The sequence below is a fragment of the Quercus lobata genome, chromosome 10, assembly GCF_001633185.2.
Source record: "Quercus lobata isolate SW786 chromosome 10, ValleyOak3.0 Primary Assembly, whole genome shotgun sequence".
NCBI classification, from domain to species: Eukaryota; Viridiplantae; Streptophyta; class Magnoliopsida; order Fagales; family Fagaceae; genus Quercus; species Quercus lobata.
The window spans coordinates 59,286,553-59,305,343 of NC_044913.1; the positions used below are offsets into that span (position 1 = coordinate 59,286,553).

The window sequence follows — 18,791 nt, forward strand, 5'->3', positions numbered from 1 at the left end:
ACTCATAAAAGAAAAAGCTACTCACCTTGGGTTTATAATTTGATGATGGATTTGTGGGAATGTTGAGTGATTTGTGAATCTCTTGCCGTCGATGCAAGGATCCCACTCTAAATCTTAACATTAGTCAGATAGAATTGTGGGAAATATGTTTGATTTGGGTTTGGCAAAGGTATTATGGTTTTAGGGATTTGTTTTGGGGATTTTGGGTGTAATGAGTCATTCTAGAGTATTTGGGTGGGAAGGTGAGCTAAATTTTATTCTCTTGCCTATCTCCAAAAAAAAAAAAAAAAATCTAAGCCAAGTACAAAGCATAAAAATTTAATAAGGTTAAATAATTTAGTCAATACAATTTTGATGAGTGAGTTTTCTCAAAGCCTAAAACTCAACTAAATACCCTTCTTTGAGTAGTTCTCACTCGCTATCAATTGACCATTTGGTCAAACTGGATCGTGACTACTCAAGTATGATTAGGTTGGTTAGGTGGATTAAGTTGGGCGGTTTACTGCTAAACCCTAGCCAAATGTATATTTTAGACTTAAAAATTAATAATTACAACCATCTGCACAAATTTTTTATGAGATAATCTAAACACCTCACTCAAAAGAATTGGGCATCAAATCAAATGTCACAAATCCCTTAAAGAGAGTATATCACAAGACCATCTTATGAAGCACCCCTCTCACATTTGGTGAACCGTACTATTTGTACACATCTATAAGACTTACATATGGTGAAAGGGGCGCTCCATAAGCCGATATCATAAAAATAATTCCCCAACCCACCCCCAAAAAGCCCACACTAAAGTGAAACCCGGCCCACCCCACATGTTACACTAAAAAAACAAGTAACCCCAAATAGATCCCCACCAAAACAATAGCCCCATGCAAAGCCCAAACCAAGCCCACCGACAGCTCACCAACACCAAAAAGCAAAATCATAAGTGACAGTTAAAAAAAAACTGTTTCCTCCCGCGAAAAAGTGGATTTTCAGGTATTAGTTTATTAGTGTTGAGAACTGGAAAGTTAAATGAGGCTCGTGGTCCTCAAAACACTTTCTTCTTATTCTCTCTTTCTGTGTTTTTTTTTTTAATAATTTATCTTTTTCTTGCATTCAACAAACTCTACGAAAATACCCAGAAAGGATCAAGATTCAAGAATGGTTAAGGAAACCGAGTACTATGATGTTCTTGGCATTAGTCCCTCTGCTTCAGAGGAAGAAATCCGCAAGGCTTACTACCTTAAGGTCTGGATTCTATATATATAATGCTTCATTCTCTCATGTTTGTTGTTACAGTTTAAGGTTATCTTTACTTGGTGGTAGTTTTTTTTTTTGGATATTATTTGGTGATAGTTTGGGATGCATATTATTGGTACTAGTATTTCTAATATCACATGACATTTTTTTTAATTATTTTTTTTCTCTCTAGATCTTCATAGACAATTACTAAATGGGGTTGTCTTATTTTATCTGTTATTGTATTGTTAGGATTGGTAAAGGAAGCTTAGCTAGGAGACTATGACATAATAATTATGAGACCAGATGGTCTCTGATTGGTCATACAAACTTTGTTTGATACAATCAAGCCTTAGTTCAAAATTTTGGGATCGGCTGTGGATCCTCAATAGTCTAGTTAGGAGGATTGACTAAATGTATTATTTTTCACCATTATGCTATCCGAAATCAAACTATCTTTTACTTCCTTAATTGGCATGTATTTGTTTCATGAAATATCATTTAAATTATGGGGTAGGACTTTCTTTATTTTCCTTTCCTCCTCTGAGATCATATAGTGAATGATATATATATATATATATATGAGAGCTGCTAATTATCTGGTGCAGGCTAGGCAAGTTCATCCAGATAAAAATCCAAACGACCCTCAAGCTGCTGAAAGATTTCAGGTAAGTTCATCTAGATAAAAATTCATTAATTTTTTCCTTATAGAAAACTTCAAGCCTGCTACACCTTTCTTAATTTTCCACTTCTTTGTCATAAAGAAGTAACTATAGCCGAGTATAGGCAAGTAATCTTAGTTCCAAAGTATAGTTGATGTTTATTTTATCATAGTACTTACGTTATTTTTTTATGTTCGCAGGTATTAGGTGAAGCTTATCAAGTTTTAAGTGATCCGGTGCAAAGAGATACTTATGATCAAAATGGAAAAAATTGCATATCTAGGTACTGTTTTAAGCTTGTGCTCATGGAGATATTGCGAGTTCTTTTATTAATGCTCTGTTGAATTTCATATTACTATCAAAGAAACAATAAGGAATCTACTAACAGAAAATTTTTTATTTTCAATACTATTTCCTCTACTTTAGTGTTGTGGAATGACCTTTTTTACACAAATTTTGGCTTCGTTTCTTCAACTTTTATTGCAGAAGGTGTTGTTAGACCAGGCCAACAGTCAAACACAACACTGCATTGTCTTAAACTTAATTATGATTGCAGGTTAAAAAATAATAATAATAATAAAGTGAATGTAAACTCATATGGTAGAACATGGTGTTAGTTTATAAATTTGTTTTAGCTACTTGAGTTCTGTGAGAAGCAAACTTACATTTAAAAACAAGACTCCAGGATGGTATCATTAAGAATTTTTTTCTTCTTACTGTTCTTCCTTGAAGGTTTTCCCCTACACTCCTAATAATGTTTTGTTTTTCCATTCCAGAGACACCATGCTTGACCCCATGGCTGTCTTTGCTCTACTCTTTGGAAGTGAGTTATTTGAGGAGTACATAGGACATCTAGCTGTGGCATCAATGGCTTCTTCTGAATTGGCGAGTGAGAGTGACAATCCTGAGAAGCTGCATGAGAAATTGAAGGCAAGTCCAGTTAATTTAAAAAAAAATCATCGTGTTCTGCTAGTATTTAACTCTTTGGAAGTAGCAGTCTATTTAGCATATTTCTCCATGTAAGTTAGCCAAACTCAAAATAAAATGGTTGCAAGATGTTTGATCAGAATATTTTTTTGATATTTTCACATTGTACCCAGCTAAATGTCATTCTGTTTCTCAGTTTGTATATTTGCTTTGTGATTAGAATTCTGAGACACAAACAAATCAGAAGAGCATTAGCTGGCTGCATTCATCAGCCAAAAACCCATTGTGGATCTAAATAGAAATGATAATCCCCCTTGATATGACCTGGACATCATTTAGCCTTTTTCAGATCTCCCGAGTTACAGCCAGATGTAGCTTTAACTTACACCTTGCTTGAATTATCATCCTTTACTGATAGCTACTGTTATTTATGTTTTCTAGTACATTAAAAAATAATCAAACCCTACTTGGTTTCTATTGTAAATTTCTCTAACCTACACCAGCAACTTCCTGGTGTGCAACCATATATAATGTAGGCTGTTCAGAGAGAAAGAGAAGAGAAGCTAGCTAGATCACTGAAAAGTTTTCTTAATCAATACGTTCAAGGTGACAAAGAGGGATTCTTATGGCGTGCAGAATCTGAAGCCAGACGGCTTTCTGGTGCAGGTTAGTTAAGCTTCATCCTGCCTCTTCAAATTACATTTTAAACATAATGTTGATAGTGCAGGGTTATTTGTTTTGCCTATATATTATGTGTTTTAATGAATTTCTTCCTAAACTATGCAAGGGATCTCTAACTCTAAAATTTAACAACCAATATTGAATGATTCAGCACATTAGGTCTTCCATTACTCTACAATATTGACAAAAATAAATTGAAAGTTACATTTACTCTCAATTTTTGTAGCTATTGCTACTGTTGCTAGAGAAAATGATTAATGTGTCTTTCAGGACTCTTTTTTTTCTTTTTTGTTTGCCTAATTTAATAAAATTTACCCCAAATAAGAGCTTACATTGTATAAATAATTGTCCACGTAGTTTCACATTTCACAGAAAAGGAATTTATGATATTTCAACAATATTATACCTTAAACAATTGAGTTCAAATAGATCTCTTTATTTTGTTTTTCATAAACTTGATTCATATATACATTTTATGTTTGTTTTTCATTATCATAGATTATATTTCATGATAATCATTAATCTAAATTTTGAACAAGGAAAGGGAAAAGTGGTGACTAAAGAAGTTACTCAGATTCTAAGGGCTTGGCCAAGAATGAGAGTTGACAATTGAGAGAAAAAGAAAGTAAGGGAAAACGAAAAAGGGAATATGACAATCTACATTGAAAGATTAATTAGTCTCCGCTCCTAATAAAAATACCTTTTTGAACTTAGATACACCTTGGTTCCTAAGAGTAACAACATCAATTTCTTCATTTTCTTCAGTGTATAAGTTTAAGTTGGTTATTTTTCTATGTTCTGCTTCTTTGTTTAAAAAAAAAAAATTCCTCAATCATATTCACTCTCTTGTAATTCAGTTGAGGCAAAAGACTACTTTCATAGCAATGAAATTTAGATGATGATGCGTTATAAGGCTGAATATTGTCTATAATTTATGCCTCAACTATGGAAACATGTTCTTTGAGATGAGAATCTTACACAAGCTTAATGAAAGTTGAATTTTCTTTCAATTTAGAGAACCCAAAAGTTTTCATTGTATAAATAAATTATAGGCAACAGTTAGTCATTTGTACAAACCTGTTAAGTAGCCTCTAGTTAACATTCTACTTCACTGATCAATGTATTAATGTTTTGTAATTCTATTCTAAAATTTTACAGACACCAAATTAATGTTTGAGCGTGCCACTAGTGCCCATACATGTTGTTGCTAAATGATTTCTATTTTCTTAATATGCAGCTTCTGGAGTTGACATATTACACACTATTGGTTATATATATTCTAGACAAGCAGCACTAGAGCTTGGAAAGAAAGCCATTTATCTAGGAGTCCCATTTTTAGCTGAGTGGGTTCGCAATAAAGGACATTTCTGGAAGTCACAGATAACTGCAGCTAAAGGTATGTTGATAATATATGAGCTAACTACACCCCCTCTCCCTCCTCCTCCCTCTCTCTTCTTTCTCTCTTCCTAAAACCACATTTCTGCTTGGAACTTTTGATGCTTTGCTGCCTAATTGCATTGAGAAAATATATTCAGGTGCTTTTCAGTTACTGCAACTTCAAGAAGACATCCGGCGCCAATTTAAAATGGATGGTAGTGCTCCTGAAAATGATGTTGAATCACATGTACGCCTGAATAAAGACACATTGATGAATTCTTTATGGAAATTGAATGTAGTAGATATTGAAGTAACTCTAATACATGTGTGCCAAATGGTAATTTCCCTGTTTCCTCCAAATAGTAACTTGTTCATGTTCACTTTTTGTTGTTTCCTACTAATAAGTAGTTATTCATACAGAAGGTCGTTCTCATGAATTTTAAATATTGTTGCAGGTGCTAAGGGAAAACCAAATTAGGAAGGAAGAACTTAAAGCTCGTGCAATGGCTTTGAAAATTCTTGGGAAGATATTTCAGGTGAAATAATTACTACAATTTTGCAAAGAACCTTATTTTTGTAGCTTTTATGAAATATTGGAATAAATTGCATTTGCTTTATTTTTTTTATGTATTGAGAATATTAATTTTTTTTTGCTAGAACTGGTTTTATTGAATAAGCTGTAAATCAGTGATTAGACAGGGCTAGAGTTATTTATGATGATGATGATACTGAATTTTTTTTTTAACTTTTTTTATTGTTAATAGCTAGTAAATTCTTGTCTTTCAGAAGGGAAAGCGTGCACAAATTGGAGGTACATCAAAGAATAAACAAACTGCCGACACAGATGATGATGATGGAAGCAGTTCTGATAGTAGTTCTGACGATGATTCACCAAGACCACTTTCATATCGAACCCCTCTACTAACTCAGGCATGTTAGAAATTTTTTTAGACTAAGCAAATCTCACTTATGCACCGTCCATGTATTGATATATGATATGAATTAGTTATAAACGACATATATCATTATTGGGTTTTTTTCGTTTTTCTTATATGACAGGGTATTGGCAGACTATTTAGATGCCTTTGTAATCCAGCATTTGATGTGGACGATGAAGAAATTGTCTACAAAAGCAAATGATGAATCATGGCATGTATTTTACATTAGGGTCCACAGATGAGGCCGAGTACAAAACAAATATGTCAACAAAGAAATGAGATTTCTCCCATCGAGTCATGAATATACTGAAAGGGCTTCTTGTTGAATGGGGGGTTGTGTTCCATTGGAGACACTGGTGCAAGCCATGAATTTGAGTTGTGTGATGATGTATTTAAATAGAAGCACAACATTGACACCATTGATATGCTCTGATTTTAACGTGGCTAAATGCATAAATGTAGAAGTGACTTTGTCATTTACAAACTGGACAGTATTATGATATTGGGATACATTCCTATATATAGTCTTGTTGATCTTTTGTTAGGTGAACAATGGGTATAGATTCAAGAGAGCTTTGATTGCATGTTACATGAGTTGGGCAGTCATCCATGGAGATTCCACTGGAAGTGACTTGGTCCGAGAGAGGCATTGCAGAACAAATACTAGAACCTTATTCTACTATAATTCCTCTTCTACAAGATGCTTCCTACATGACCTTCCTAGGATTTGAGATCAACCCCATGGTTACCCGGTATAGACAGTAGAGTTTTTTTTTTTTTTTTCTTTTTTCTTTTTCAGGTCTATCTGTTACACAAGTAAAGCTACCTAGGGCTCAGCTGGAGTCCTTGCTGTGATTCCTCCTATTCAAATTCCCCTCTTACAGTGTTGTTTTGTTTTATGACCTGAGCTGCAGGATAGGCTTGTAGTTACTAGCACTATATTCTCATCTGCACAAAGCCAGTGTATTCAATACTGTCACGCTCATGATCTCTCTTCTCAAGCATTTTTATACACGATTGCTCAGGACTTTCTGTTACTGTGATTAACCAGGTGTCCTTGTCCTCATTCTTCTGACACAAGGTAAAAGAAAGATGATAGAGAGAAACAGACAGAAATTAACCAGGTATCCATGTCCTGTCATTTTTCCAGAACACCAATAGCACAAATTAAGAGAGAGAGAGAGAGAGTAATCATGAACTATCACTGAACAACTTAAATATCTAACAAATTTACAAGATAATTCCAACTATTCTGGCAAATACTAGTTTATTATCTTCAGGCAATTCCCTCTATATTACATATAGGATAAACAATTCCAAAATCCTGTGGGTATATTACTACAAGAAAAGGTGCCAAACAGAAGAAGATAATATGCTTGATAGTTACTTGGCAAGCTCCACCCAGAAGAGCATCCGTAAATGCCACCAGTACTTAATAGGTGGCTGGTGAGATCCAGAAGCAAAGCACAAAAAGACATGCTATGTGAATTTTAAGTGCTACGATGAGGATGAACTTTCATCATCTGAGGAGCCATAATGCTGCCTTCCATTAAATTCAGGAAATACTGGTGGAAGGGTTGGATTCACAGGCATAGGAAATTGGCGGGATGAACCAACTATAGTTCTCTCATTAACTTTTCCAACTTCCTTGCATACCTGGTCAAGAGTAGAAAGAAAATCCCTTACCACCAAGAAAATCCGGAATGGATGAGCTTCTTCTTTAGCTGAGTTCCCATGGAAATACTCAGTTATTTCTTTCACCAGAGAGAGAGCAACTTTCTCTTGGGCTTGGATCTTTACAATCTCTTCCCCAGCCTTCTTCAAGAACACATTCATTGACTCTGAAAATTTTCGACTAGTCTCCTTCAATGCAAGTTCTTCATTTAGTTTCACAACTTCAGATATTTTTGAGATTCCCTCAGCAAGTTTCGCAACTTCATTACTGAGAACATCTGAATCCATTGCAGCAGCTTTCTTTACATTGGTGAGCTCCCCACTCAAACCCGAAACAACTTGCAAGCCAAGCTTCCTATGTTCAACTTCATCCCGCAAAGCAGACTGCTGACTTTTCTCAGCCGGTTGACTCTGATTGGCACCAGAAAGACGAGAACCTTCAGTTCTAATGATTTCCTGTACAACAAAATGCAAAAGAGTGGTTTTTCCATCAGTTCCCTTAACATCAACAAGCTTGAGCAGTGTGTCCAGCTTGAATGCATGGGCATCTCCACGGTTGGTGCCAACATTCATGCGATTCCCAGTTTTGAGCACTGCTTCAAGAAGCTTCATGAACATTCTGCTGTTCTTCAATTCTTCACAAGCTACCTGTGGAAAATGAAGTGTGAACAGCAGCTGGTAAATATCTACATAATCAGGAAAAATTAATTCTGACTTCTTGAATAAATGAAATCATAAATAGCAGGGAGAAGTTATACTGCTGGGAGAACTAAAGAGGAACTGCAGCCACTAGAATCATCTCGAGTGAGAAATTTATTTGGACTTAATTTAATATTTCTCCTATACTCCGCCTCATGTTCAGGCAGCGAGAAACTAGAAGAGGAGAGATGGTCACATGTTACTTTGGCCAGGTGCACTTGGACAAAGTGATTGATCTAGGTTACTGGATATACGACTCTATACCAAGCAGGCAAAACAATAAAAGGCAAAACATATAACAGCGCATGTAATCTGGATTAAAACCTTGTTGAGTTTACTTTGACTCATTCACCACATTACTCAATCACCATACGCACTTGCACTTTAGTGGTCATGTCTACTCTTGGCGCTACTGAAGTACCAAGTTTCTTGGAGAAGGATACGGATTTCACCCAATCCCAATGTTTTACTTATTGAATGCACTATATAACAACTTAGTGGAGCACTTAAAACTGGTGATTTCAATATAAAGCAATTCAATTACATTTATATACATATATATATATATATATATATATCTAAAGTGTATACTTTCTGGATCTGCTCAACAAAAATATGCAGTTTCTTACCCTAACCGGATAAGCCAACCTTGCTATTCTAAGTGGGGAGGCCAAATTAGTTAGTTGGAGCCATAGATCCCCTTTGCTCAATTGACAATGAAGGTATACCTACCGTTCATTCCATATTAGCCATGCCCAAAATTAATTAGTTTCATCTTGAAGGAGTCCATCCATTTCCAGTTCAAAATGTTATGCAACTCAAACAGTCAAACTAAAGCTTTTCTGTTGGGTAATCATAATTCAGGAAGAAGGTCCTGAATATTATTTATATTTCTTTAGGCATTAGCAGTGGTAGGAGACGGGGAATAGGGGCTTGGATTAGCCTTTCAAGGCTACCATTTGGGAGATTCTTTAAAACATTGCATGAAAAGATGTTCGTGAGCATTTGGCCAAGGATTTTTTTTTTTTTTTTTTTTATATGTGTATATTCATAATTAGATTGGTTGCAGTTGCACCACTGTAGGTCAAGAGGGGAAAAGAGTCCAGGAAGTAATGAAAAAGTGACCAGACAATACAAATTATCATAAGCTTTGTTTGTCAAAATGGATTGGCTTTAAAGTTTAAACATAAGTCAAATTAAAAAGAGGAAAAGGTACCACAGAATCCTCTCCTTTTTCCCCCCTTTTTCACTGTTAAACTTTTGACTAATTTGAAGCTCATGTGAAGTGTGCTCCAGCCTTCTGATCACTGTTCAGGATATAAAGGCATATGTATATTGGGACGAAAAATGATTAAGACTAAGGAGAGCTGCAAGGACCTTATCGATACATATAGATATGCAGCAAGCGTTCAAGTGGTACTGTGATAGAGCAAAAAGGTTTTTATTTCAAAATATTCCCACCAAACATAAAGCAAAGGAGAGCGTGCCTAATTAAATTAAGGAACTATAAGTATATGAACATATCTGAGAATTAAAGATGTACCTCCAGAGTCTCAAAAGACCTTCTAAGGTATTCTACTTCTGAATCAAAATTGGCAATGTAGAGCATTGCATCCACCCTTTTAAATGCAAATGGTATATCAAGCACAGCCTTTAGAAATTTCTCAGCTGGGCCTAGCTTAGAGGGTGATTCATCTTTGAACTCTTTTAGTTTACGTTCTTCCTCTTTTGTAGGAGCCATCTTCAGTAAACTTTCAAGAAGTTCTGTCCCCAATGTATCAGAGTTGCCTGTTTGCAGGTAGATAGAAGTTCAAAATATTCAGATCTCCAATTGATTGGGTGATCAAGGATTACATAAATACAAATGCATTTGTTATATATATAGCAGATACAAAAGGGCTGATGACTTTGACACAGGTATAATAAGACTAACAATCCTAATGAGACAAGAATGAAATGCAGCAACCCATTCTAGAACGGAGGAAAATTCTTTTAACTTCTGGTATCTAGATAGTACAAACCACAAATTTCTATAAAATGAAATCTGTAAATGCATGAAACTTGTAATTTGGGAATGGCACTGCTCATAAGGATAGAGTGGTGTTGGATTTGTCACACCCAGAATCGTGCAGCACACACAAACACACAGAGTGCTTCCTATGTAGCCATGTCTCAAGTTCAAGGACAGAACTGCACTATGGTACATGCTATATTAAGTAGGAGATGGTGAACATAAAAGGTTCAACAACGATAGAGATCATAATAATTTGGTTTTGGCTTTTGAGATGAACGATGCTACTAGCATTAACTGTAAGTACAAAAATTAAATACTACCTTATGGCTATGTTTGGTTTGAGGGATTGGGGAAGAAAAGAAAAGATGAGGAGAGGGGAAATAAATTCCTTTGTTTGGTTTGGAAGTAGGATGGATTGGAGCGAAAAGAGAATGGAGGGATTCATTTTCCTTATACTAGTTTGGTTTGTATGACCCACCAATAAGGTATATTTCCTTCCAGTTCTCCCTTACAAACCAAACAAGTAAAAGGAAAGCCACTACCCTTTCCTCTCCCCTCTATTCCTCCCTTTCATTTCTCTTCCCTCTCCTTTGTTTTTGCCAAACATAGTGCTAATGCTTTCCATTCTAAATTTCTGATCATTATAGTCAAAACAGGATTTTGGGGCCTACTTACAGTCACAGAACCACAGAAATTAAAAACACCAAGGCTATGCAGTAAGAAAAAGACTGATGGTAGTGTTTTCTAGACTGGCAGGGCCCATATGAAAAGTGTACCATCTTAAAACAAAACCACTGATTTAAAAAAACAAAACAAGAAAAAAAAAAAAAAAACTGTCGCATTCAGAATATCTTGTTTCCAAAAGCTTGAGATTATTTTTAAACTTGCTACAAGATGACAAGAGCAGCTAAACATGCCTCATGTAACAAGCTAGGCGGCACAAATAAACATCAATTTCAATAATTAAACTGCAATGCCCAGTAACCATAAATTGCCAACAAAAGTTCAAAAGAAGGAACAAATTTCATATCAAAAAAGCAATTGACTGTGCAATCACGGAGGCAATTGTTATTTTGACAATGGACATCACAATACAACTAGGTTAAACATAAAGTTAAACCAGTTACCTTCCAAAAGACCTTCACAGACTTCTTCAATGGTCACATTCAGCGCCCTCAACAAAATTGCAATATTCTGAGACTTCTTCGGATCAAGCACCCGATTCTCCTGGCTTGACAAAGGGAGAACCAGACGCCGGCCATTATCTTTCAGACTCATATTGGAATTACCATTATTAACCATAAACAGTGTCTCAATCATTTCCTCATTCAATCTGCAACCAAAACAACAAGATTCTACAAACTTTAACACAACACAAAAACAATCTTCCTAAGAAAAAGCAAAAAAAATAGAAAGTGACACACAAAACACAAACACAATCCAAAACATGAACCTAATCAACAAGGAACTTTTTAAGATATTCTTAAGAAAGTGAGTAAAACAAAAAAAGTATAAGAAAGTCATTATAACTTACTGGAAAGAGCTAGATTTTAGCTGATCCCACACCATAGCTCGATCCGAACTTGCTCTAACTTTATCCCAATGCAAAGGTTTCAACTTTGGCCTTGGATTCTCCTCATGCCTCTCCAAATTCTCATTGCTTTGAGGCTGTTCAGTACCTGACATTGGTGCCAAATTCTGCATCACCACAGGCCTAGTAGGCGGAACAAGTACTGGCGGCCCTGAATTTGGTTCTCTGCTCAGCCTAGGAGCTGCCGGAGCCTCCCAATACCTCGGTGGTGGCATCGGTGGTGGCGGTGGAGGTAGTTTTATCGGCACATACCGGTTCGAAACACTCCGGTTCGAAACGCTCCGAATCATCCTTGGAGATTGCTTGCTGCTCTGCCCCGAAACATCAGAAGTCCTCGCCGGAGAGTTCAGAGTATTCCCCGAACCTCTCTCTGAAGACGAAGCCGACAAAGAAAGCGGCGGCAGCGATGTCAGAATCGGCCGAAATGGAGCTGAACCCGGAAATTGTCCCATGCCCGGAACCGGAAAACTGATCACAGAGTCCGGAGACTTGGATTTCAAGCTTGCAGGACTGAAATTCAAAGCAGGGGATACAGTATTCGACACAGAACTAGCTGGAGAAGCCGAATTCGAACATGGGTACGAAGGAGTTCTCGAATTGAAGCTTCTACTCCCGAAATTCTCGACATTGAACACTCTTTGTGAGCTCGACCCGTTGAGAACCGGACTCTGATCTTTTCGGCCCGAAGATCCTCGTGGCGAAAAGAACTCTTCTTCTTCCTCCTCCTCTTCTTCATTTCCCGAAGACCCCATTTCGGCATTCCGATATATTGGCCCGAAATTGTGTTTTGGAAGCGGTGGAAGTGGTTTGAGCTCAGGGGACCCGAGTTTGTGATACTGAGTAGAAGGTGGGAGATGGGTAACGGTTGAACTTTGTAAAGTCGATGAATTTAGTACAGTTTCCTCGTTTGGTGCTCGTGAATCGGGTAAAGTACCGAGATAGAGAAACTCGGAGCTGTTCGAATGCGAAGGAAGTGAAGATGAGCAGCGAGGTTTGCGAGTTCCATCGGAGGTGGCGAGGTGTGGAGGGTAAAGGTGGATGCTGTCTGAGACGGAGAGCGAGGCCTTTTCGTCTGTGGTGGTGTGGTGAGTGTATTTTCGGTAGTAGAGGAAGGCGGAGAAGGCGGAGAGGAGAGCGAGGAGGAGGAGGGAAGTGGAGACGGAAATGGCGATGAGGTGGCGGTGGGAGGAGGAGGTGGTGGTGGTGGTGTGAGGGAGGAGGAGCGAGGAGATGTTGGCTGGGAAAGTGGCGAGTGCGTTTGGCGATGGTGGCGGTGGCGGCGAAGGGTAAGTTGGGAAGAATGGGTTTGGGGTTGCGGTGGTGGCCGGAGTGGAGGAGGTGGAGGAGAAGGGCTGTTTTGGCTGTTGCTTTGGGGAGACAGAAGGTTGAGGTGATGGTGATGGGGAGGTAGTTGTGGTGGTAGTTGACGGTGGGAAAAACGGTTGATGGAGGAGGTGGCGGTGGTGAGGAGTGGTGGCAAGAATGGTAGTAAAGAAGAGTGTGATAAAAAGCAACAGAATGATGCTGGTGATGGTTGGCATTGTGTGGTGATGTTTTTTTTTTTTTTCTTCTTAGCCTTAATCAGTGAATGCTAATTCAGTTACAAAGTTTGTTGGTGAAAGAAAGTGTAATAAAGAGAGCAAACCCAACAAATGTGTGTGTAACTGATTTTGATTCATGATGCCATACAAAACCAACAACAACAACAACAACTCATGTCACAATGGGTTGTTGGAGTTGGAAGAGAAAAGAATGGTAGTTCAGTGTTCACAGCACACTGTTTCTTTTTCTTCTCATAGGGCCAACTACAGTAACACCTTTTTGTTTCACTACTTCTGAAAAGAGAGATGGCACTGCTGCAAAGTGTGTTGGTGGTGATGATAATGATGATAAATTGAGATGGGTGTGTCACTGTGTGAGGAAATTATGGTAAAGATGAGAATAATGTGTAAGAGAGAAATCTTGGAGAAGATGTAGAAGGGGTTAAAATCTCTCTGACAGACTAAGATATATGTGGTTCATTATTGGGATTTGTATTTCGTTTCTCTCTCATGACTCATCTCATATCTGATATCTCTCATGTTATTGAGATTCTTTTCAGTCTTTTACTACCGCCACAAACAATAATATCAAACAGTGGTGCAGATGAGCTGGTTACACTGTAGTGGTGAAAGTGAAAGGAATCAGTAATCAGAGAGAGAGAGAGAGAAAAAAACTTTCTTTTCTTTTCATGTCCTTTGAACCTTACGTGTTTGAAAAAAAGTGGGCATTTTTTTGGGTTTTGGTTTTGGTTTTGGTTTTGGTTTTGGTTTTGTCTGCTGGTGATACGGATAGCCATGGCAGAAAAAGAAAGGAAAGGCTTTTATTGAGCGGTGTGGAGTGTTGAACCACGCTCCAATGATGCGTGTGGAAATTACTTCTTGGTAAAAAGTGTTTTCTTTTGAATTTGACCATGCAAATTGGTTTTCACTTTTCACTGTCAACTTTACTACCACGCGCTTAGAAAGAAATGACTTTGCATTTCTGTAAACGCGGACATGGCAACCCGACCGAGACCGACCTGAACCCAAAAGATTGGGTTGAGCTGTCACCCGAGCCGACTAAGATCCATTTTTTTATTATATTTTAAAAATAATAATAATAAAATTAAGACATGATCATTTACTTATTCGTTTTAAGCTTTATAATTCACAAATTAAGATCAATTGACAAATGTAATTATTATTTTTTTATAATTAAAATTTTTTTTTATATTGTCATTTAAATACAATGACCTCAAGAAAACAATTGAGACATTTATCTAATTACATACAAGCATATTGAAAAATAAATAATTGAAGTATTCTTCACACTTAAATAGCGCGATAAATAAAGATTTTTAGATATCAAATGATAGTACATTCCAAGATGATTTGGTTATACAATAGAGACAAAATATATATTTAAAATTACAGATGTAGGGACACGATTTTTAGCCCATACTCAAAATGTATGGGATACTGGTCCAGTGAACCCAATACAATAAATTTGTAGAGAGTGGGTAGAAGAACTAGGTTTTAGTGAATGGGATAATAGTTATAATGAGTTTTCGAGACAATCAAACAGAAACGAATCAAGTTTGTACAAAAAAATTTGTCCTCAGCACACTCTAAAGCGCTCTGTTCTAGTATATATTGGATGATAATGGTTACAAGAGTTGTTGAGATTGCTACAGTGCTTTCTCTTCTCCTTTCTCTCCTCTCGATCTCTGGGGTCTCTACCCTTATTTATACCACATATCTTCCTTCATCTCCACCCTACACGTGGATAGTTGATGGTTTATGCCGATACTTGTCTCATCAGCCCCCTCTAGAAGTCTTCTGGGGTGGTTGTAAGGCTGCAATAATACTATGCAGAGGTCACTTCCTCATTAATGCGGTGATAGCAGCTTTTCCCAAGATATTTTGGGATTCTTCTTTGTCTTTTGTTCCTGCAATGCTTATCCATATTTCCAGAACTTCATGGATCGCACCTCTAGATGGCAGGCATCCTTTACGGACCTCGGCCTTGGCTAGCCGAAGACAAATTCATCTTCGGCACAAACTCATAGGCCATTATGTTCAATATTGTCTTCCTTATCCACTAGCATGGGTTTCCTTGGCTATACTTACCCATCCTCGGATGGCCCCTTACCCTCAGCATGGGCCTTAAGCCCAAAACCTAATTGTATGATCTGGGCCAATAATCCCACAACAGACATCTATGATAAGCATTCATAAGATTGAAAAAGAGTAAAACCGAAGTATATTAATTAAACCGACATAAATTATGGATGCCTAAGCCTATTTTTTAATAGTCCATAACCAAAATAATGGCTTTTTAAAATAAAATATAATGTTTTCTGGAATGTGTGTTGCTTAACAATTACATGATATTTACAAAAAATATCATGAATATATAAGTAAACAATCAAACTTTGATGTATATTTTTAAATTGAAACAAAGTGTCAACAGTAGTACATTTAAAATTAAATACAATTATTATATTATGAAATTAGTTATCAAAATTGTAAATTTATTATATATTATTTTTTATAAGAAATCAATTTATAAATTTTTTTATATTACATTTAAATATAATGACCTCAAGAAAACAATTAAGACATTTATCTAGTTGCATAAAAGCATATTGAAAAATGAATAATTGAGGCATTCTTCACACTTAAATAACGCGATAATTTGGTTATACAAATAGAGGCAAAATATGTATTTGAAATTATAGACATGTATGATAAGCATTCATAAGTGTGAAAAAGAGTAAAACTAAAATATATGAAAGAAATTGACATAAATTATGGATGCCTAATCCTATTTTTTAATAGTCTATAACCAAAATAAATGGCTTTTTAAAATAAAAGATAGTATTTTATGGAATGTGTATTGCTTAACGATTACATGATATTTACAAAAAATATCATGAATAAATAAGTAAATAATCAAATTTTGATGTATATTTCCAAATTGAAACAAAGTGCCGACAATAGTACATCTAAAATCAAGCACAATTATTATATTATAAAATTAGTTTTCAAAATTGTAAATTTATTATATATCTTTTTTTTATTATCGAATTAGCTATCCAACAGGGCATTTGTATTTATCAAAAAAAGAAGAAGGGCATTTGTAATTTTGTCTTCTCTTTTGGGATGTTGATATTGTGTAAAAATGAAACTTTTGTATTTGTTTTAATTAGATTTTCAAATTGTTGACTAAACTCCTTTGTGTTTGTGCTATTTTTTAATTATTGACAAGTCAATTTGTTTATTTAATTTCTTTCTTAATATATATGGTGAATTCAAAGTAATGCATTTCATGTTAAGAAAATTTGATGAATAAATTACCAATGACAAATATAAGTCAACCCAACCCAACCCAACCCAACTCAACCCGCAATCCAATTGACTTAATCTATTTTTAACCTTCTTAAGATATCCCCTTTTTTAGCTGAACCCAACCCAACAAGCCAGTTTTGCCACTACTACATTTATGTGTGGTTTGAGAACAGAGTAAAAAAAATAATAATAATAATAATAATCCTACTAACTTTGTATTGATATTGAATTTTTTGACCCGAAACCAGACCACCCACCCTGTTTGCTATGTTGAGTTTCTGTGTTGGTTTGAGAACAGTGTAATAACAGTATAAAAAAATAAAATAAAAAACAAAGAAACAAACAAAAATCCTACTTCCTTTGTATTGGTATTGATTTTTACATAACATAAATTGGGAATTTAAAGAACACTGTAACAGCTTTCTTGTCATTAAACTTTTTACATATTCCTCACTTGATGATGTCAAATTCCATCCCCCTGCATTTCTGGTCAAATTGTCAGTATATATAAAAAATAAAAATAAAAATAAAAAAAAGGCAATACTATATCAATTTTTTTACAATAATTTTTTTTTAAGTCACATATTGCTTTGGTTAATTATCAAAAATTCTAATTATGTTATCAACCAATAGAAACTTGGTATTTGATCAATTTTAAAGAGAAAGTACTGTATAAAGAGTTAAAAATTAGAGATTGCATATCTACTTCTAATTTTTTTTATCGCATGCGTTGTGCCCTCATAATTATAATTGGCATGGATGTGATGGGTGGCATTGATATTATACTAATATTAACAATTTTTACGCGGTAATTTATTTAAGAAAAACTATTTTTTTACCTATCATATTTGATCAATTAGAATTGAAAAAAAAAAAAAAAAAAAAAACCAATTTAGGAAGGTTAAAAAAATAGTACTACTATATAAATATAAGTATTATCTGTAGGCCTATAAATGTTATTTGAGAAAATTTAATATATGGATGTAAAATTTTTCATAAATTTTTTTTGTTTGAATTCTTCGGAATGACAAAACTAATTCCACCACACACAAAGTATGCATATATTTTTATTTAATCTATATTCAAATTATATATATTATACATATATTATTTATAATTTATTTTTATAAATATTTTGTTTCTCTCTCTCTCTCTCTCTCGCGTCATTCTTAGAGTAACTTTAACAGATCTGAATTCAATTTTGTCAGGTCTAAATAGAAATCGTAATGCTTAGTTAAACTGCAAATAAAAACTACTTCAAAAATTTTTCTTTCATTTCTTAAACATTTAAAAACTCAATTTGATACTTAATTTTTTGGAGGTCAATAAAGTTTCTTTTACTACTAGGATCTAATATAACCAAAAAAAAAAAAAAACACACACACACACACACACATACACAAAGGATGAGTGATTTTGTAACAATGATTTAGTCCCATATGGTTTGATTGGAACTTAGGCTAAGCTTAAACTTTCGGGATACGAAATTGGTTTTTTTAGACGTTCACTGAAAGATTTTATTGAAATCCAAATGGTTTGAGATCAAGTTATGGTTACGCTCAATCTTTCATAGATCATCATTACTCTCTCTTTTTTGTTAGGAGAAAAATATATATATCTTCCTCTACTTTTGTCTATTTTAATAGTTTTACCAGCATCCACAATTTCCACATCAATTCTAAGTATATGGAAAATTTATTCCCTACCTTCTAGCAAGAAACTTTAATTTTGAAAACAACCATTCCTCTATGAAATTTTTGGTAGCATGAGCTACTTCTTCAATGGGACCATGCGGTTGTTGCTTATTTGCTATCACATGTATCATACACTCATGTCTTTGCCACAAAACTTAAAAGAAACATCTAAAATGTAGTTGAAGGATGTTGTCAAATTTAATAGAATTCAATCTTCATCCTACACAAATAGTTTTGCATAAGAGGTCCACATTGAGATTTTGGTCTGTACTTTGCAACAATTGATATCATGGGTAGTTATACAATGAGGTTTTATGCGAGAGGATCATACTTTAAATACACATTAAGAATCCTGGATTCTTAATTATTGTTTTATGTTTCAAAAATCGATTGCCACGTATACTATAACCAGCAATTAATTGAGCTCAAG

The 18,791-nt window shown here is 35.2% G+C and overlaps 2 protein-coding genes across 2 annotated transcripts; one reads left to right on the top strand and one right to left on the bottom strand.

Annotated features, from left to right (window-relative positions):
- Positions 1 to 1,056: 1,056 nt before the first annotated feature.
- Positions 1,057 to 6,338, top strand: LOC115965580 (chaperone protein dnaJ 10-like). Its single transcript, XM_031084839.1, has 10 exons — positions 1,057 to 1,242; positions 1,842 to 1,901; positions 2,096 to 2,178; positions 2,672 to 2,825; positions 3,359 to 3,488; positions 4,741 to 4,899; positions 5,039 to 5,217; positions 5,336 to 5,416; positions 5,667 to 5,810; positions 5,940 to 6,338. Exons 1-10 carry the CDS (start codon positions 1,156 to 1,158, stop codon positions 6,018 to 6,020), a joined length of 1,158 nt encoding a protein of 385 aa, XP_030940699.1. The 5' UTR covers positions 1,057 to 1,155; the 3' UTR covers positions 6,021 to 6,338.
- Positions 6,339 to 7,001: 663 nt separating this feature from the next.
- LOC115963076 (formin-like protein 1) lies at positions 7,002 to 14,012 on the bottom strand. The gene is made up of 4 exons (XM_031081965.1): positions 11,740 to 14,012; positions 11,333 to 11,538; positions 9,735 to 9,979; positions 7,002 to 8,140 (listed from the first exon to the last, which is right to left on the bottom strand). The coding sequence occupies exons 1-4, from the start codon at positions 13,335 to 13,337 to the stop codon at positions 7,316 to 7,318; spliced, it is 2,874 nt and encodes a 957-aa protein (XP_030937825.1). The 5' UTR covers positions 13,338 to 14,012; the 3' UTR covers positions 7,002 to 7,315.
- Positions 14,013 to 18,791: the final 4,779 nt, after the last annotated feature.